At 52.7% G+C, this 21020-nt stretch overlaps 1 protein-coding gene across 11 annotated transcripts in view; it reads left to right on the top strand.

Annotated features, from left to right (window-relative positions):
- The window catches only part of SEPTIN2 (septin 2), a 34381-nt gene that overhangs the window by 3893 nt on the left and 9468 nt on the right, over positions 1-21020 (top strand). For 6 of the 11 annotated variants that reach the window (XR_014828777.1, XR_014828776.1, XR_014828779.1 and 3 more), the window contains 7 exon segments: positions 3429-3458; positions 6270-6390; positions 15882-15968; positions 17250-17373; positions 18423-18557; positions 18724-18841; positions 20795-20896. Coding sequence is in view for 7 of the 11 variants with exons in the window: in XM_021074597.2 (XP_020930256.1) it covers positions 3450-3458; positions 6270-6390; positions 15882-15968; positions 17250-17373; positions 18423-18557; positions 18724-18841; positions 20795-20896 (696 nt within the window). In the remaining 4 variants the exon portion in view is untranslated. 11 annotated transcript variants of the gene reach the window in all.

The raw sequence follows: 21020 nt of genomic DNA on the forward strand, positions 1-21020 counted from the left end.
CCTTGCCTAAGTTATTTTATTCTAGAAATGTTTTAAACCAAAGTGTTTGTCTTTTGCGTATTCAGGTATATTAGCAAAATCATTTTCCCTGAACTTGCCGAAGTAGTGGTAAAGGGTGATGGCGAGATTGGGGTATCGAGGTCTTATTTGGATCCTGATTGAGTCGGCAGCAGCAAAGGAGACAGAGAAACATGAGCGCTGGCCATTCTGTTATGTTAAGGGTTATTGTTAGTTTTTGTGGTGGTTTGTCATTTGCAAACCCTCCTTTTTAGAAGTGTCTAGTATTCGCAATCAGGGCCTGGGGACAGTGGGTAAGGGGATATTTGAAACAGCATTCGTGCTGAGTTGATCATTGTCGAGCTGGATGATGAGGTGGTAGGTGGGGTAGAACTTTTGTATATGTCTGGAATTTTTCATAGATGTTTAAAAATAGCTGTGGTAATGGATATCCCTTCCCAGTTAGTGATTGTAATTTTTTTTTTTTTTTTTTTTTTAATCTAGGTCCACACCCACGGCATATGGAGGTTCCCAGGCTAGGGGTTAAAGCTGTAGCCGCTGGCCTGTGCCAGAGCCACAGCAGCATGGGATTCGTGCCTCGTCTGCAACCCACACCACAGCTCACGCAAGGCCTGATCCTTAACCCACTGAGCGAGGCCAGGGATCGAACCTGCAACCTCGTGGTTCCTAGTCCGATTCGTTTCCGCTGTGCCATGACGGAACTCCCTGTGATTGTAATTTAAATTTAACATTCTGTTGTTTAGAGAGTTACCTTGCCATTGATTTTTGGAAGTATCAAATTATATTAGGCAGTTTCCTCACTTGGTGTTTTTATTAGAGTTGTTTGCTGAATTTTATCATACTCGTCTTCATTTATTCAGATGTGGTTTTCCCCTTTAATTCGTTGCAGCAGCTTGTATCGATAGATGTTTTTGGTACATTTCTAGGATGTAATGGCTAGCAAATACTTCACTGGGGATTTTTGCCATTTCTCTTCACGAGTGAGAGTGACCTGAGGAGCCAGTTTGCTCACTGCTGCTTCTCCATCTGGGTCTGCTGTTCGAGTTGCACTGCCTTCGTAAAGTAGACTGGAGTGCTTTCTCTTTCTGTGGTGGCTTGAGGGACATTGGTGTTACCTGCTGAGGTTTAGGTGAAATTCTCAGTCTGTCCAGTCTTGGTCCCCTTTTCATTGGTAGCTCTAGCTGTTTAGTGGTGTCCGTTCTAATCTGGTGCTCAGTTCCCGGTTCACTTTTGGTGGGTGGTTCGCAGTGTCCAGGAGACCACCCGTTGCTTCCAGAGTCTCGAGTTCGCGGCCGTCTTGACACGTGGGGTCTCCATGTCGGTGATTATACCTGCTGCTCTGTGTGTGCTCCTTTTTCTTTGCTGGGATTTGTGAGGAGCTTGTTTCAGAGAACTGGCTTTTGGACTTCTCTGCCCATCCATTGAGTTATTTTCTGTTTATTTGTCTTTGGTGTTCTTTAAGAATGAAAATAGGTAAAACCCAATTCTCACTTGAGTCAGTGAAGCTTATGCCCTGACCCTTAGGTTTCGCTTCTGTTGCCTTTTCACGGCTTTCTGGGTAGTTTGTGGTTGCGCTTTTGTTACCCTCCTTGATCCCAGGGTTAGCCTGGGAGGTTCTAAATAACTGGGAGTTACCTGTGTTTTGCTTTTCGGGGTGTTTTTTTCCCCTCTAGTTTTAACAGATCATGATTTGAGAACACCACTTTAAAAATACCTTAAAATTTGTGTATATTTTCTTCATAGTCATTTCATGATAATTGCATTTTTCTTTTCATCATTGCTTTTCTTTATTGACTTGAAGAGTCTCTGTATCTGTTAATTCAGATTTATCGGTTGGATTATTCAGTCCTTCTCTGTTCTTGCTCCGAATCTGTCCAGTTTGGAGAGCCGCTGAGCAAGCCCACCTTGCATTGCGCTGTTAGCAAGTTCTCTGGCCCTTGCTGTGTGTGCTTACCTGCTGTCAGTTTGCGGGCGTTTTATCTTTCCAGGTTGTTCCTGTATCTGGAGGCTTTCCTTCAGTCCCATCATGTTTGCGGAGCTCTGGGACCTTAGCCTGGCCCTTGATTTTTAACGTTAACGGGGCTACTTTGTATCCCTAGAGCTTATAGACAGGTTTGGGTGTGTTCCCCCCAAACCTGTCTCTTCTTTGAAGGAGAGCATTTACTTCTTTTACATTTAGACTGACGACTGATTCTTGAATTTTTGTCTTGTTTCTCTTCCTTTTTTTTTTTTTTTTTTTTTTTTTTTGCTTGTTTGGTCAAGTGGCTGTTTCATACTTTTCTCTTGGAAGTGTTTTTTTTGATGACTACCTTTCCTCCTCTTTTGTCATCAGACACTGTCCTCTTTATTACTTGAGGACAGCGTGTCTGTTTCCTCTTCTGCCAGGACCGTCTGTTTTCCAGCTGGCTGCCCTGTTTCCCTTCTGAAAGTGTTACTTCTCTGCGCTCACTCCTGCCCCCAGCTCTTAGGTTTGGCTGCGGAAACTTAACATTTTAAATTCGGGAGTATGCACAGTGTTCTCTAGGCTGTCCCTTCTGTTCAAGAGCATAATCCGCTGCTCTGTTACAGCTCCCAGTCTTCGCTCTTCTTGGGAAGGTTCTCTTCTGTTACTGCTGTTTTCCTCCATGTGCTGCTTTTGCTCGTGGGAACCCTTGCTGTTACAGGGTAGACTGCCCTGCTCCAGGGTGGCACCACACAGGCACGCTGCTGTCTCAACCCTGGTTAACCGTGTTTTTCGGAGGTGAGTGGCACCATTTCCACGCAGAAAGGAAACTGAGGGTGTGCAGTATTCAGGAATGTTACATCCAGGGAGGCCGGAGGGTGAGAGAGCCTTTCCAGTCAGTCTCTGTGCACCGGAAGGAATCAACTTTGACGTCATTCACATCTCTTGACTTTGGTATCAGAGGTTCGCCGACAGACTCCACGTTTCCCAAAGTTTCTGAAGTACTCGGGAGCCCCGGCCCTCTTCTGGTACTTAGAGAGAGAGTTCCTGCTGCTCCCCGGGCCTCAGGGTCCAGATCTCGTTCTCAGGGGCTCAGGGAATCTCCAGGGCTCTGCAGGCACCCCTCCTGTGGGACGTTTTCAAGGAGAGAGACGTTTCATAACCCAGAGGTGGTGGCACTCGTTTTGCATCCCTAGTGCCACACATACAGTCAGTACAAAAAAGTGGTGTTGAAAACCTGGCACACGTGTGTGTACATTTAGGTATAGGGGGTCGCTTTCTTTAGCTTAAACTTTTCTGTCTCGTTTATCTTTATAGCAAGAGGTGGTCATTTCAGCATTTCTGGGGAAGTATTTGCTGTGATGAGAAGCCAAGTGAAACGAGCTGTTGATGACTTAGGTGTCTTGCATGTCAGTGCACGTTAAATATGTGTGTATGTGGATATGGACGTACTTTTTCTTTTTAACAGATTGACGGAACTTCATTAGAGATGTCTAAGGTAAGAGATCACACTTCGTCATTTATCTGCACTACAAAGAGACACTGCTTTGTTTTCAAACCTCTTATACTCAAGATTTATGATTCTTTTCTTTTCGTCTTTTTAGGCTGCACCTGCGGCACATGGACGTTCCCAGGCTAGGGGTCAAATCGGATCTCTAGCTGCCGGCGTACACCACAGCCACAGCCACAGCCATCTAGGATCGAGCCCAGCCTGGGACCTACACCACAGCTCACAGCAACGCCGGCTCCTTAGCCCACTGCGTGAGGCCGGGGATCGAACCCGCAACCTCGTGGATTCTGGTCACGTTTGCTGACCACTGAGCCATGATGGGAACACCTGTGATTCATTATTTTTAATACAACCAGAATGTTTGACTCACTAAGACAGAGCTCTGATTTGTCGTCTTAAAATCTTTGAGCTTTTCTTTTTTCAGATTTTCAATTTCTTGTTTCTAAAAACATGACAATACATTTAACTTCCTTAGATCATTTCTAGCAGACCATTCAAATATTAGTTTTAGGAGTTCCCATCATGGCTCAGCCGTAACGAACCTGACTAATGTCCATGAGGGTGTGGGTTCGATCCCTGACCTCGTTCAATGGGTTAAGGATCCAGCGTTGTCATGAGCTGTGGTGTAGGTCGAAGATGAGGCTTGGATCTGGCATGGCTGTGGCGGAGGCCAGCAGCTCATAGCTCCAATTGGACCCCTAGCCTCGGAACTTTCATATGCTCCTAGCGTAACCCTAAAAAGTAAAAAAAAAAAAAGTGTCATAATAAGTTTTAAAATTGTAATAATTTTTCATGATGAGGTAGATGGGGCTCTCGGACTTGATAAATTGGTTTTTGCAAATTAGCCCAGAGCCCTGAAAGGATTTAGTTCTAAAAGACATGCTGAGAAAGCAGAACTTGTGGATAAAATTGCAAGAATGTTATTTCTCTTTGCCTTTTGTTTTTAAGTCTTCTGAGAGTGTTCATTACGGTGATACCCAATGATAGTAATTTTTGGTTTTTATGTAAGTATCAGTGTGGAACTTTGATAAATGAAAAAAAAAAATCAGAAATCAGCCGTAATTCCATTATTCAAAATAACCACTAGTGAATCTGGTAATAGTTTTTATGCACCTGTGGATACACATCTGAAAGGTAGCCTTAAAGGACATTCTCTTCTGTAGCTTGCCTTTTGCCTTTAATAAGTCTCTCTCTCTCTCTTTCCACACCTGCGGCATCTAGGACCACATATGCATATATAGGGCCACATATGGGACCACACCTGCGGCACTTAGAAGTTCCCAGGCTAGGGCTTGAATGAGAGTTGCAGCTGCTGGCCTACGCCACAGCCGTGCCAGATCTGAGCTGCCTCTGCAGCCCTCGCTGCAGCTCACGGTAACACCAGATCCTGTAACCCCCTGAGCGAGGCCAGGATGGACCTGCATGATCAAGGGTACTAGTTGGGTTCTTAACCTGCTGAGCCTCAGTGGGAACTCCTGTCAAGTCTCTTGATGGATCTTTTTATTTCCTCCCATTTTGGGCGCCACGGCCTGGATCCCACAGAGTTCCACTGGACTGCACTGGCTCCTCGTGTCGGGAATGCGGACGCTTCAGCCGTGTCCGCTGTGATCCGCTTGTATCCGTCTGTGAAGCCAGGTGCTCCGCACCCACCCCAGGTGGCCTGCCTCCCCTTGGTGGGCTCGCTTCCTTAGAGCGAGGAGTACAGCAGCGGCCTGGGCTTTCTCCCAGCTGCTTTGCACAGATGCTCCACTCCTGATAGCTGCAGGTCTTTACTTTGGGAAGCTATTCTTGAGTTTGTCGGATGGCACCGCTGTCAGTTGTTGCCTTACATGCTAAGCTTGACTGATTTTCCTTTAACTCTGTAGACAGTTTCTCAGGTCAAAATTTGAAATTGTAATAAGGTTAATTAAGCATGTGTCTTTTATGTATTGCTTAATTGCTTAATAGAAATGTTATTTTAGGGAATTCCTGTTGTGGCTCAGTGGTTAGCAAATCTGACTAGCATCCGTGAGGACACAGGTTCGATCCCTGGCCTCGCTCAGTGGGTTAAGGATCCGGTGTTGCCGTGAGCTGTGGCGTAGGTCGCAGATACGGCTCGGATCCAGCATTGCTGTGGCTGTGGTGTAGGCTGGCAGTTGTAGCTCCGATTTAGACCCCTAGCCTGGGAACTTCCATGTGCTGCAGGTAAGGCCCTTAAAAAGCAAAAAAAAAAAAAAAGAAAAGAAAAGAAAATCTTAGGTCACCATGAGGCACGAAATGATACTGGATGGGATTTTTTTTTCTGTTTTTAATGTTTTTACATGAATACTATCAATTTACTGATGGAAGTATTTTGAGGCATTCCCATTGTGGCTCAGCGGATCAAGAACCCCACTAGTATTAATGAGGGTGCGGGTGTGGTCCCTGGCCTTGCTCAGTGGGTTAAGGATCCAGCTTTGCTGCAAGCTGCAGTGTAGGTCACAGATGGGGCTCAGGTCCAGTGTTGCTGTGGCTGGCGTATGCTGGCAGCTGCAGCTCACATTCAGCCCCTAACCTGGGAACTTCAGTATGCCGCAGGTGTGGCCCTAAAAAGAAAAAGGAAAGAAAAAAAAAGAAAAATATTGCAAAAAAAATTAAAAGCTCCAATCAGAAATTTTAAAAAAGTGGCTTTGGAATGTGTATGCACTTGTGTGTATGTATGTATGTACTTTTTGAATTGTGAGAGCTAATAACCTATTTGTCACAGAGTTGATTATGTCTGTCTTAAAAGCAACTAATAAGGTGTTTTTCGTTCTTTTTTTTGGTCAAATCTTATTTTAGCAACAACCAACTCAATTTATAAATCCAGAAACTCCTGGCTATGTTGGATTTGCAAATCTTCCCAATCAAGTTCATCGAAAATCGGTGAAAAAAGGTTTTGAATTCACACTGATGGTGGTCGGTAAGAAGTTAACTTACATTCTCAAGCTTGTTTAATATGTGGACGTGTCCCTTTCCCACCCATGGGGTACAATGGTATGACCTTGCGGATGGGTTCAGATAACCTGGAAATTTGAGAAAAAGGTCTTTAGAAAATCTTGCTGAAGTGCAAAATGGGAATTTTCCTTCATTTCCTTGTTTATAAGTTGTGAAAGTTGTCACTCCTCGTGACAGCCAGCCTCTGCAATGGCCCCTAGCGATCCTTGCCTCCTGGTATTCAGGACACTTTCGGGTCCCGCCCACAGTGAACAGGGGGCCGTCGCGGGCATGAAGGTATGTGATGTCAAGACTGGCTCGTACAAGACATGGTGGCTCCTGCCTCCTCTTGAGTCAGTCACTCTGCGGGACTTGAGCAGCCTTACGAGAAGTCCCGCAAGGCAAGGGGCTGCGGCCTGCCGGCTGCCGAGGGCCCCATCTCAAGAACATCCTGGGCAGGCCGTCCAGGCTGACCTCACCATTAGTGCAGAAGAGACCCTCAGGCCGTACCCACCCTAGACACTCCCAAATTCCCAGAAATCTATGAGAATAAATGGGTTTTGTGTGTGTGTGTCTTTTTCAGCTGCACCCGGGGCATATGGAGGTTCCCAGGCTAGGGGTCTAATTGGAGCTACAGCGCCAGCCTACACCACAGCCACAGCCATGCAGGATCTGAGCTGTGTCGGCGACCTACACCACAGCGTGGGGCAGCGCCTGATCCTTTAGCCCACTAAGCAAGGCCAGGGATTGAACCTGTGTCCTCATGGATTCTAGTCGGGTTTGTTAATCTCTGAGCCACGACGGGAACGCCAAGATAATTGTTTATTGTTGGTTTAGGCCTTGGAACTTTAGAATAATTTTTTTTGTACTTTTTTTTTTTTTTTTTTGGTCTTTTTGCTATTTCTTGGGCCACTCCTGCGGCATATGGAGGTTCCCAGGCTAGGGTTCCAATCGGTGCTGTAGCCGCCAGCCTACGCCAGAGCCACAGCAACCCGGATCCGAGCCGTGTCTGCAACCTACACCACAACTGATGGCAACGCTGGATCCCCAACCCACTGGGTGAGGCCAGGGATCGAACCCGCAACCTCATGGTTCCTAGTCGGATTCGTTAACCACTGCGCCACGACAGGAACTCCAATATTTTGTACTTTAAAGATAACTAATATACTTAACTGGAAATGTGTTATTAATTTTAATACTTGTAAAAGTAACTCTTAACTTTTTGTGGTAGATGTATTTTAAACAAGGATAAGTCCTTACTGCACACATTTTTTGTTTTGTTTTTTAGGGCCACACCCGCAGCATATTGAAGTTCCCAGGCTAGGAGGTCGAATTGGAGCTACGGCTGCGAGCCTATACCACAGCTCACAGCAACGCTGGATCCTCAACCTACTGGGTGAGGCCTGGGATCAAACCTGAATCTTGGACATGAGTTGGATTCATTTCTGCTGAGCCACAACGGGAACTCCACATTTTTTAAAATTACGGTCCTTTGAAACTGAGTGGTTACCTGAAGTTTCTGTACCATCAGGTGTATGTTATCGTGGGTGTGGCAGGTGGTGTCTCAGCGTGTCCCTAACAAACTCACCTTGATGAACTGTCATGTGGTTATTGTACCACGTTTGGGCTCATTCCCAGCACTCGCAAAATTCTCCCCAAACACCAGGACGGGCGACCGCTGCACCGGCCTGATGGGGTGGTCATGTGTGAGTGGGACAAATGACTGTCCCTGGGGTAAGTAGTTCACAGACCCGAGAGGCAGGAGATTGGGGCCCTCGGTCCAGAAAGGTGCACGGTGCTGTTTCAGGAGGACAGTTACGTGACCGTGTAACAGTGCCTGGTCAGGCTCCTGGTAGAGAAGAGAAAGCAGCACAGCCTCCACACAGCTGCTTCCGCTCCGGCCGTGATCGGGCGACTCGGGCAGCAGACCCTGAGGAGGGTCAGACTCATGTTTGATGCTTGGTGAGCCGTACAGTTTGTGGTCAGGTGTTCTGCTCCTCTGTTGTCTGGGAAACAGCCATAGACAACCCGTCAGTAAACAGGCACCTCTGTTCAGGTGAGGCTCTGATTGGTTTTTGGTTTTTGGTTTTTTTTTTGTCTTTTTGCCATTTCTTGGCCTGCTCCCGCAGCATATGGAGGTTCCCAAGCTAGGGGTCGAATCAGAGCTGTAGCCGCTGGCCTACGCCAGAGCCACAGCCACGCCAGATCCAAGCCGCATCTGTGACCTACACCACAGCTCACGGCAACGCCAGATCCTTAACCCGCTGAGCGAGGCCAAGGATCGAACCCGCAACCTCATGGTCCCTTCTCGGATTCGTTAACCACTGCGCCACGATGGGAACTCCAAGGCTCTGATGGTTTACAAAGGAGCAGGCTGGATTTGCTGGAGCGTCGGGAGTTTGCTGAACCCTGAAATAACTATACCAGACTAGTCCTCCTGCTGTGCATAGCTCGAAGGCTGCTCAGAATATGTGAAGCAGCCTTTTAAGACATTGAACAGGCAGTGCAGAACTCTGATCCCCGAGAGAAAGAAACTCACCTCATTCACCCCATTCCAGCCTCTGCCCCGGGAGGAGGAAATGGCCCTGACACAGCAGCCTGGGCTGCAAACGAGGTCACGGTTCAAGGAAGCTGAGGTCACAGGGCAGAGTTCGAGAGAAGAGACATACTCCCCCGTCGGCATCGGGGTTCCCCTCAGCACCGTGGCTGAACTCCGAGCTGCCAGTGGCTGGGTAGGTAGGGCTGGCCTCCATGGAGCCCGCAAGACCGTCGCTGGAGTCAGAGCTGACCTGGAGCCTGGGAGTGCAGAGCTGGAGGCCACGCCGGGGCCAGGGCACGTTGGAGGTCAACCCGGAGGCGGCTTGCCGGACACCCGTGACTTTGAGCAAGCTCCCATAGGAGGGGGGTCAGCTGCAGAGGCTGCTCTGAACCCTCCCTGACAAAGCTGGTGAGCCAGCCGTGAAGGGTCAGGCTGATCCACAGATAATGAACTACTCGCCAGGACAAAACCCATCCCTCCTTAAAGAAGGACGTCAAAATCCAGACATTGACAGGGTAGTGTTCACAATGCTGGGCGTCTAATAAAAAGTTCCCAGATGTGCAGAGAAAGGGGCCCCGTGGCACGAAACCGAGAGAGAAATCGGGTGGTGGAACCGTCTCCGAAGGTGGGACGCGCCGGTGGCGTTGGCAGCCGGGAGCGAGGCTGCTTTCAGTGTGGGTCTGTGCTCAGAGCAAAGCCAGGATGCAATGCGGTAAGTTAACGAGACGCTAGAAAGAACAGAATGGAACTTTGAGAGATGAAAACACGTGCAGGTTCTGAGGTGCGAAACTGTCTGGTGGGCCTCGCAGCAGAGAGCACAGTGCAGGAGGAAGGCCGTAGGCGCACCCAGAGTGCGGGCGCCCCAAGGGGATGCACGTGCAAGAAGCACGGTCACTGGTGAGCAGGAAGGCTCACAAGGAGCCGGAAGAAAGACACGCTTCCACACAGAGCACCCGAGGTAAGAAGGTCCACGAGTTCTGCTCAGGAGTAAAGCAAGCCGCATGTATAGAATGACACCTTGAAGTACTGAAAGTACAAAACCACAAGCCCGGAGCTGTGTGCGCATCAGAAATAACCTTTAAAAATGAAGGTTAAAAGAAAATAGAGACATTTTCAAAAAACAGGCAGAGGAAAATGAGCAGCGTCAGAGCTGTTCCGTGAGAAAGGTGCGACGAAGTTTGCGGCGCCGAGGGAGCGCACTGGAGTGGCAGGCCTGCGGGTGAGCCTCAGGTGTGCGTCGCTCTTTAATGTCTTGCCCCCGTGTAGCAGGGAGGAAGAGCGAACGAGGACCGCGCAGAGGCCCCGCGGGCGCGCGCCCTCCAGGTCTGTGGCCCGGTGGCGCCTTCCTGAGAGGAGGGTGCCCAGCTGATGGCGCACGTGGCGAGCTTCCGTGCAGCCTGGAGAAATAAGGGCTTGGTAAAAAGCGTTCAGTCAGAGGAAAGGACAAGAGAAATGGGTCGACGAGACAGTAGAGAAGGCAGCGAGGTGGCCGCAGTCGTGTGAGTGGACACGGCCGCCTGGAGGAAGAGCAAAAGGCGTCATCAGACTGCTGCCCTGAGGCCACAGCAGAAACACTGCCAGTCGAGAAGCCCAGATCAGTAGAAGGGGGGAGTTCCCGGTGTGACACAGCAGTGGTGAACCCGACCGGTGTCCATGAGGATGCCTCGCTCAGTGGGTTAAGGATCCGGCGTTGCTGTGAGCCGTGGTGTAGGTCACAGACACGGCTTGGATCCCGAGTTGCTATGGCTGTGGTGCAGGCCGGCAGCTACAGCTCCAAATTGACCCCTAGCCTGGGAACCTCCATATACCGCAGGTATGGCCCTGAAAAGACCAAAAAGGAGAGAGAAGACTGGGAAATTATCATGCAAGGCCCAGTCATAACAAAGCCTTGGTGGCTAAGTTAACATCCGCCAAAGCCGACTTCAGGTCTCCTGCCTGGCTGTCCCCAGAGATGGAGAGGGTGTGTCACGGAGTTCCCGTTGTGGCGCAGTGGCTTGAGGACCCCAGGGTTATCGCCTTGAGGATTCGGGTTTGATCCCTGGCCTTGCTCAGTGGGTTAAGGATCTGATACTGCCACAGGCTGCGGTGTAGGCCAGCAGCTGCAGCTCTGATCCGACTCCTTGCCCAGGAACTTCCAGAAGCCGCAGGCGCTGCTGTAAAATGAAGAAAATTTATGTCAAAACGAGAAAGGAATCTGTTCAAAACAACATTGCCCTAAGTATACCTGATGCAGAATCTGGTGGGAGAGTCAAATCTGTAAAAATAGGAGTTTTTAACACTCTTCAGGCAACTTAGGAAGCAGGTAGAAAATCCGTGATGTTGTGGCATGTTTAATGATACTGGCGGCACAGTGTTTCATACTGCAGTACTGGAGCTGGTCGGCCGTAGGACCCGGCCGACATGCGGAGCTGCGCTGCTCAGCTGCCGAGCACGCAGTTCTCCTCTAGGGCAGGATGTCCGTGTGTTCCTGGAAAGTGGCTGCTGTGCAGGAGCATGCAGTGAGAACCGCCAGCTCGTGGAGAAAAGAGGGGCGTGTCCCTCGGTGACACAGAGTGAGGAGCATAATTAAAACTGTCTCGGTTTTATACATGTTACATGGCTAAGAAATCACAATTACTACGTCAAAAGCGATTAGAGTAATAAAATCTCTTTCAAAGACAGTGTCAGTTATAGCAGCATAGAACGTACGCATTGCTCAGGGCTGATTGAGCAGCATGCGTGCGAGACCCGCACTGAGAACTTCCCCCTGCCGAGAGGCTGAAGGAAGCCCGGCCTGCTCGTGGGTCGGAGCACAAGGCGGCCTCTCCCCAGCTGACCCACGGTCAAGTCCGTCTCAGTTGGTGTTGCAGTGGACTTTGCAGAAATAGAAATGAACCCTCTGATTCTGATGTGCAGGTGTAAACGCAGAAGGCCGAGAGCAGGACAGAGCGACCTGAGTTCCAAGAAAAGGCACTGCCGTGTGTGAGGGGCGGCATCGCGGTCAGCCGCGCTCAGTGACAGCCCAGGCCCCGCACGGTCACCTGGTCATGAGGTGCCGAGGCGATGCAGGCGGGGTGGGAAGAGGGAGCTTCATCCTGCTGCCCACTGGACAGCAACGGTTCATTCGAGGCGGATTGCCGGCCTAATTGGAAAGCTATAAAAAGTCTGGAAGAAAACGGCCTTAAGAATGTGCATGAGGAGTTCCCACTGTGGTGCAGCGTGGTCGGCGGCGTCTTGGGAGCCCCGGGATCCAGGCTCAATCCCCGGGCCGGCCCAGTGGGTGTGCTGCGGGGCGGCCAAAAAAAGGTGTGACTTTGGAGCAGGCAGGTTGCTGAGGACATGCACATGAGTCCCCGAGAGAATCGTTGTGCTTCTGTCAAGACCAACTTTCTTCAGAAGCACCAATAAAAAAAATGGGCCATAAGCTGAGAAAGTACGGGGATGCCTGGGGCATAGCACTTAGTCTAGAATATATAAAGCTTTCGCGGCTCACTAAGAAGTTAGATGAGCCAGTTTCACAAAGGGTCCCAGATCCGAACAGACATTTCACAGGAGAGAAACAAATGGCCAGTAGGCACGTGTCCTCAGTCATCTGCACGGTGACCAGGTAGCACCGTGCACCGGCTGGGGTGGCTGAAGTGTCAGAGGCTGGTGGCGAAGGTGTTCGCAGCGGGACAGCCGGAGCGCGCCTCCCTGGTGTGGCTCAGGTCATCAGACCACTCCGGAAGCCAGCCCGACCTCTCGCAGCCAGGCACACACCACAGGGCTCATCAGCGCCCCGGGTCTTCACCAAGGAGGGACCAGCATCTCCACAGCCTGTGTGCAATGCTCTGAGCCGCTTTTCTGGAACTAGCACGGGTGTGTCCAGTGGCAGGAGGGCAGGTCAGCGAGCTGTGCTCCTCACCCGAACAGCAGCACTGACCAGCCTCAGGAGTGAACGCTGTGTGCCCAGCAAAAGCAGCTGGACAAGGAGAGGCTCTAGGGTGTCCTCAACCGGGCTGGAGTGGCAGGAGCAGGTTGCAGTGGCGGCAGAGGGGCGAGTCGACTCGAGTTGTTCAGAGGAGCCCTCCAGGAGTGTGGATACCCCTCACCGCATGGCACACTGGGGTCAGAGCCGATCCAGCCCTGTAGTTTACATGAGTGCACTTAGGAGCTCCCTGGGGGCCCAGCAGGTTAAGGATCCAGTGTTGTCACTGCTGTGGCTCTGATTACAGCTGTGGTGCAGGTTCGATCCCTGGCCTGGAAACTTTCCATGCCGCAGGCATGGAGAGAGAGAAGTTTGTATGTGTGTGTGTGAAGCTTATTGCCAGGAGTTCCCATCATGGCTCAGTGGTGACAAACGCAGCTGGTATCCATGGGTTCGATCCCTGGCCTCACTCAGTGGGTTAAACCATCTGGTGTTTCCATGAGCTGTGCTGTAGGTCACAGACGAGGCTCGGATCTGGTGTGGCTGTGGCTGTGGTGTAGGCTGGCACTGTAGCTCTGACTTGACCCATGGAGCCTGGGAACCTCCATGTGTTGCAGGTGCAGCCGTAAAAAGACCAAAAAATAAAAAGTAGGTAAAGTTTATTGTCAAATATTTCATCTGGTAGGAAGTTGATGGGGTGGGGGTTGTGACCAGATTTACGAGAGGGTTACGGGGCGAACACTGGGAACCTGACGGCTGAGCTGGAAAGTGAAGACTGGCTGGAAAGCAGGCCTCTGCTGCGTGATCTGAGCTCGCGGGTTGTGAGAATGTCCACGAGTGTTGCGGGCACGGGGCCTGGTGAGCACCTTCTCCCCAGAGCTGCACCGCCGTCCGGTTCTGCCCCCTCCTGCCCTCGCGGGCCCGGCTGGCTGCCCCGCAGCTGCTGAGTGGACGGAAAGCCGAGGCCCCCGCCCTGCCCCCTCGCTGCCCGGTGGGTACCGTGCAGGGCCGTGCAGTGCAGTGCAGCGCGGTGCTCTGTCTCACCTGTGTCCTCCGGGCGCCGCCCCTCCTTGTCTCTGATGCCACGTCTTTGTAACAGTGTCAGCTCCGAATGCCTCCCTGCCTCCGAGCCTTTGCTCTTGCTGCCTCTAAAAGGTGACCCAATGAAGATTGCTGACCGCAGAGTGTTTTGTCTGCTTCCCCACCAAAGGCGCCTTTTTGAGAAACTCCTGGCAGCCCTAGAGATTCTCGTGGAAGGAGAGCAGGGCTGGGTGTGCTTGGAGCTGCAGTCCGAGTGCCGTCGTGGCGGAGGTGGTGTGTGAGTGGTTTGTGACTGTTCCCCAAAGGCTCTCCGACCAAGCGCAGCGATCTCTTACGCTCTTTCTTAGAACCACCCGTCTCCACTCGGACACCTGTGCTCAGCTTTCTGGCCTCTGTCCCTCTTCAGCTTTCTTATTTGCAGCTGTCCCCGCTCGGTTGGTAACAGACCGGCTCTGTCATCTTCCCCTGCTGGACTGCAGAGCCCGTGGGAACGGGGACTTGCCCTGCTGTTCTCTGCGTCCCTCACCCGGCCCCGGGCCAGGCTCTCGGAGAGGCCTGGGTACCTACTGGCAGATCCCTGCAGGGTCGGGAACGTGTAAGGGGCATTGCCCAACGGCCCGGTCAGAGGGTAGCCTGCCCAGGTAGTGTGTCTCATCTGATTTTTCCTCTCCCTCGTGTGGACATGTCCAACATGTAATTCTAGTTTCGTCCTTTTAATGTTCCTTTTCATTTATGAAAATTGGAGTCTAAAGGGTAGCCCTAATTTTGTATGTCTACAAGATTCAGATTCAACTTTTTTGTTCTCATCTCAGTTTTCTGGAGATAATGTTTTTTTTTTTGTTTTTTTGGTTTTCTTTTTTGCCGTTTCTTGGGCCACTCCAGCGGCATATGGAAGTTCCCAGGCCAGGGGTCGAATTGGAGCTGTAGCCTCTGGCCTACACCAGAGCCACAGCAACGTGGGATCCGAGCCATGTCTGCAACTTACACCACAGCTCACGGCAATGCCGGATCGTTAACCCACTGAGCAAGGGCAGGGACCGAACCCGCAACGTCATGGTTTCTAGTTGGACTCGTTAACCACTGCGCCCCGACGGGAACTCCAATGATTTTTTTTTAATGGGTGTGTGCTCCTTCCCCGTGCTGAGCAGGACCTGGCAGAGGGAGAGTCAGAGGCAGGTGCCCGGGCACAGTCAGACCAGGTTCAGAAGCACTTCTCCATGCAAGATAAGCCATAGGCAGTACCCCTCAGTAAGGCGATGGGATCTGTTCACGCTTCCTTCCAGTAGGTTTTACTTTTTGGTGTTTGGCATCTTCTTTCTAGTTAAACTTCAGATATTCAGAATACATAGCTAACTGTGGTTGAAGAGGAATTTTAGACTCATTAAACGCTCGAGTGACTGTGCTTGCCTGACTTGGCCGTGTCACGCTCACCCCAGTGAGCAGGAAAGTGGCCTGGCAGCGCGCAGCGGGCGGCGGTGGGATGCGGGGTGTGAGTAAACAGGAAGGGGACGGGGTGGCCAGAGGGGGACACTGCGGCCTGGTAACACGCAAGGGAGCCTCGCGTCGGCCCGTGCCCGTAGCGGGGAGCCTGGCTGCCGCAGGGCTGCGGGCGCTGTTGGACGGGTGATGTTCAGCCATCTGAAAACGGGCCGCGTTTACAGAGTAGCAGACCCCTATCGGAAAACCTTTCGTTTTACTTACCAGAAAATAAAGACCCACCTCTAAAGTCCATCCCATGAATTTGGGGAGAGGTAAGATCGTGTTTCTGATCTCACGATGTGTGAATTCTGGAGTCTCACAGATCTAGATTCCGTCAAGGCCCTGCTCTGGCCGGTGCTCTGGCCGCTGAGCCCGCTGCCCCGGGAGCACCTGTTCCCCACCAGTGAGCCTGGAGACCAGACCCCTCTCGTCACGTGGCTGTGGAGGAAGGGCCCGCGGGGTCCTGAGCCCGGTGCCAGGCCCGCTGTGGCGCAGGGATGACATCCTAACAGCCCTTTCGCTTTTACCCCAGGTGAATCGGGCCTGGGGAAGTCGACGCTCATAAACAGCCTGTTCCTGACCGACCTCTACCCGGAGAGAGTCATACCTGGAGCCGCAGGTACAGAGGTGCCCTCGCCTCCCTAACCTAGTTCTGCACGAAGGTGCTAAAGCGTGCCGAGAGGGTGCTTTTCGCCCCTCAGTGTGATCCGTTTGTTTCGTTTGGCTCTGGACACGAGGAAGACCTCAGGTAGGTGGGGAAAGGCAGGCCGCCCTGACGTCCCTGGATCCTGGGGGCAGCAGACGCTGGCCGTCTCCCCAGGGCCCATCCTCTGAGTTTGTTTTCTTGCTCTCTGAAGTCGACTAGGGCCTGCCCATGTCGTGTTTGATGGGAGGGTCCGGTTCTGGCGCAGGAGGAAGCCTGCCCACGCGGAAGGCGGGGTAGGCGTCCTCTGCCCTCTGCCTCTGGGGCGCGATCCTCCAGCTCAGGACACGGGGCTTCGTGAGGGTGTGGAGTGAGCGCCCCATGCACACAGTCAGCCTAGGACTCGGGCCACCGCAGCAGGATTAGAGCCCCTGGCCAGTGTTGGGGTTTGTTTTTTTGTTTTTTGTCTTTTCGCCATTTCTTGGCCCGCTCCAGTGGCATATGGAGGTTCCCAGGCTAGGGGTCCAATCGGGGCTGTAGACGCCAGCCTACGCCAGAGCCACAGCAATGCAGAATCCAAGCCTCGTCTGCAACCTACACCACAGCTCACGGCAACACTGGATCCTTAACCCACTGAGCAAGGCCAGGGATCCAACCCGAAACCTCATGGTTCCTAGTTGGATTCGTTAACCACTGTGCCACAACGGGAACTCCTAATTCAGGTTTTAAATGAATTAATTGTTTTGGTTTGGTTTTGTTCCCGGGAACAGAAACTGTAATTTTTAGTATTGGTGTTTTTACCAATACTGGGTAAAGGGCCCAAGTAGCTTGTTAGTCTTAGCTGGACGTTTCCCTTGCTGACCCTGGGGTCATTTAGACACGTTCTTCATGTCACCCTCTGAGAACTGCCCTTGAGAGAGAACGGTCTTCTGAGTTGGTGAATATGACAAAGTAAACGACGGGCAATTTCTCACCTTTGCAAACTGGCCCGACGCTAAGGTGCGTCCTCTCACCGCCTTTGCTTCTGGACGTGAGGATGACTTGGCTGCGACGTCTGTCACCCCATTGGCTAATCTGGGTTGATCCCACTGGCTAGGCAGGTGTGCCCCTCCTTCCTCAGTGCTCCACGTGTGTCCTTCCTGGAGCTGCACGCTCGGTCGAGGACAACGGAGGACTGTTCTTTGGCCAAGGGTGTACGAGCAGCTGCATCCCTGCTAGGACCTCCAGACAGGCTCTCAGGTTTGCTTCTTTTTTTAGAGAAAATTGAAAGAACTGTCCAGATTGAGGCTTCAACTGTTGAGATAGAAGAGCGAGGGGTCAAGTTGCGCCTGACAGTGGTGGACACGCCCGGCTACGGGGACGCCATCAACTGCAGGGATTGGTATGTGCCCTCGGCCCTGCAAGTGAAGAGGCTGCGTGCCTGCGCCCGCTTGTTCCAGTGCATTTCAGGGTGTGGTGTTCATGCGTGATTGCTGGGTTTGCATATCTGTGTGTGATAGAACAATGGGGCAGTTTAAGTCTTTTTCCTTTTTTTTTTTTTTTTTTTTTTTTGTCTTTTTAGGGCTGCACCCGTGGCATGTGGAGGCTCCCAGGCTAAGGGTCAAATCAGAGCTGCAGCTACCGGCCTACACCACAGCCACAGCAGCTTGGGGTCCAAGCAGCATCTGCGACCTACCCTTAGCCCACTGAGCAAGGCCAGGGATCAGACCTGTGTCCTCATGGATACTGGTCAGGTTCATTACCACCGAGCCATGACGGGCACCCCTTAAACCATGTTAATTAGGACCTTTCCAGTGAAGACTCTCTCAGGGAAGGAGTGGCTTTCTTAGAGCACCCTAGTGAGAGCTGATCCCCCAAAGCCAGGCGCACAGTGAAAGCACCTTGATCTGGCCTGTGGCCAGTGGATGAGATACTGCAGCACAGTCTCCTTCCTTCCCGTGTTCAAGAGAATGAGCTCTCCGAGGAGACTCAGGACCCAGTGTCTGGCGTCAGCCACCCGTTGGCAGCACCTGCACAGTGAGGAAGTCGAGAAGCAGAGTGAGAGTGCAGTCTGTCCTGTGTACCTTGCAGAGAGGACCGCTGTGACCGTAGCCTGTCTCCTGGTGCCAGTCCCCTGAACCTAAGGCATCAGCTTTGCAGCACTAGACGAGAAGGGGGGGGGTGGTGAGGTTCTGCCTCCGCCAGGTATCGTCTCAGCACACCTGGGCGCGGGCCTCTGCCCCGCTCCGCTCCAGCCCTGTCTGGGCTCAGTCAGCGCGGCCTCTTTGTAACCGGTTCCCTTTGGGCTCTTCCTCCCAAACCCTTGGAGGAGATGCTTCTCGGCCCAGTTTCCAAAATCCTCCGTCTTGCCAAACCTCGGCTTCGGTTTACTTCTCTTACCGTGCCGACGTGTCCTCGTGCCGCTGTGATGGCTGCTTGTGCTTCTCGCAGCTTCAAGACCATCATCTGCTACATCGATGAGCAGTTCGAGCGGTACCTGCACGACGAGAGTGGGCTGAACCGGCGGCACATCGTCGATAACAGGGTGCACTGCTGCTTCTACTTCATCTCCCCCTTCGGACACGGGTACGGAGGCGCTACCGCGGAGGCCTGACTCGGAGACCAGGGTTTGCACCTTCCCCCAGACGGTGGATTTTAGCGCAAGAGCTGCGGTCGTCGTTTTGCGAGAAAGTCTCTCGCGGCGTCCCAGTTCTTTCCCTGAGGATGTGACGCCTTCCTCCGCTTGTTTTAGGCTGAAGCCCTTAGATGTGGCGTTCATGAAGGCCATACACAACAAGGTGAACATTGTGCCCGTCATCGCAAAAGCCGACACTCTCACCCTGAAGGAGCGGGAGCGCCTGAAGAGAAGGGTGAGTGCGGGTTGCTCGTGTGTCAGAGCCGGGGCGCGGGCGCCGCAGCGGAGCCGGGCGGAGAGCTCGGTGGTTTGGGCCCGGCGCCGAGGACGATGTTGGAACTCGTAGCTGCCGTGCTCTCACAAGCCAGCGGGCTCGTGCTTCCCGCCCTCCCCATGCCCTCTGTCCCTCGTCGCTGTGTGTTCGCAGAGCTTAGGGCAGCGCTGGCACGTGGGGCCTCGCCAGTGCCTGTGCCGTCGGCAGTTGTGCGAGTCAGACGGCGCCTTGGGAAATTGAGGCGCGCTTAGAGTTTTGAAAGAGGGGCTGCATTTCCCTCAAAACGAGTTTTTAGCAGCTGGAGCTGCTCTTCTCCCCACCAGAACAGCCCCGGATATGCTGCCGGTGTTTGTAAAGTCTCTCCCCTCTGGGGGCTGGGAGGTGGTGTCTCGTTTCAGCTGTGTCTGCCCGCTTTCTGGTGCCAGGGTCTCTCCCGGTGCCTGAAGCCCGCTGGCGGGCGCTCTTGGGTTTAGAACCGTGCCGCTCTTGTCGGCTCGGGTGGAGCCTCTGATAGGCGGCAACGACGGCTGTTGCATTGCGGGCGGTCTCACCTGGTCGACCTCGGCGTTTCGTGCTTGTCTTGCTGTCCTCCGCCCTCGCAGAGGTTCGGAAGGGGGTGTGCATGTACCGGCCAGCCTGTTCATTGACTGTCTCTAGTGCCTGTCAGTTTTCGAGAAGATGTTCAGACTCTTGGAAGAGCCTCAGAAAGCTTAGGCGTCTTTATGCTTGGCAGTAAATACCTTAGCGACTTGTGCTTGAGGGGACCTAACTCTTCCTAGGAGGCTGCATTATGTTTCAGCCACGCGGGGAAGGGGCCGTCAGGCCTAGAGTGCTTTGTACCCGTCCCGAATCGTGTCCAGAGCTCTCAGGGCTGAATTTCAGTGGGAAAGGGATCGAAATCTTGGGCCTTTTCAGCTCTGTGCCCCTGGTCTAAAGAACCCCGTCCCGGACCTCTGGCCACTCCCCCGTCCCTGCCAGTGGTGGCGGGTTCTTGCTCGGCCAGACCGAGCTACGTGAGGGCTTCCGTTTGTCGCCGCCTCCCCTGTCCCTTGCAGTCCGCGTACCTGCCTGCGTGTTTTCCTCTGCTCCGTCCTCGTCCCAGTGTAAGCCCTGTCTTGCCGGGGCCGAGGGGTGGGTTGTAGGCTGGAGCGGGGAGCCGGCCAAGCAGGTTCCAGCTCACTGCTCGGCGCTTCCAAGAGATTGAGGTCAGCCTGCAGGTAGGGGCTGCCGCCAGGCGGGGGGCCAACCGTGGGTTCATCCAGGGCTTGGACCTCACAGGGCCCCTAAGCTCACACTAAGGAGGAGACAGGGGAGTAGGTTTGAAGGAGGGCTTTGCTCTCTGCTCACGTGAAGGCCCAGACTCTGGCTGAGAGTGGGCAGGGCTCCCGTGGACGCCCAGCGTCGGGGGAGTGGGGCCGGGCTGCAGTGACTGGGGATGGCTGCTTACTTCGCTCCGGCCAGCCCACTGCTTGGTGGCTAGTGCAGAGCGCGAGGGTACACTGCTGACCGCTTGTTAACCCCGGTCATACCCTCTTACCCAACTGGACGTCCTCCCTTCCAGCCGTCCGGGGTGGCTCCTTATTCCCAAGACCCACACTTGCATCCTCGTGTCCACACGGCCGGCAGGCCTCCTCCCTCTGGCACTTGTCCCTGCTCTACCTACAGGGCCTCCTGGGGCTGCGGCCTGCTCTCCTGTAGTCTCCTGCTTGGGCCTCGAAGGCCGCGTGTCACAGTTACTCTGTGCACAGAGGGCCCCTGGGCTGCGGGCACGGATGCCGCCTGAGCAGTGTGCAAAGTCATCTGATCCCTTGTCGACGTGTGCATAGTTCTGACGTGTTTCTAATGTGATGCATTAGACTTGGCTGAAATAGCATGCAGTTGCTAAAATGGCTCTTGGTTTTGTCATTCTTTCAGATTCTGGATGAAATTGAAGAACACAGCATTAAAATCTATCACTTACCTGATGCAGAGTCAGATGAAGATGAAGATTTTAAAGAGCAGACCAGGCTTCTCAAGGTAAGGGCTTTGCGCCCGGTGCACAGTGTCAGCAGTGACTCCTGTTTCCTGTGGTCGACGCATTTAAAATGGGAAGAGTTGGCAGGGCCCGAACCCTGGACAGCTTGACCTCTGAGCTAGTCCG

This window comes from Sus scrofa, chromosome 15 (genome assembly GCF_054392235.1).
Source record: "Sus scrofa isolate SSC_HxYL_T2T_F1_AM1 chromosome 15, Sscrofa_HxYL_maternal_Yorkshire_Landrace_v2.0, whole genome shotgun sequence".
NCBI lineage: Eukaryota > Metazoa > Chordata > Mammalia > Artiodactyla > Suidae > Sus > Sus scrofa.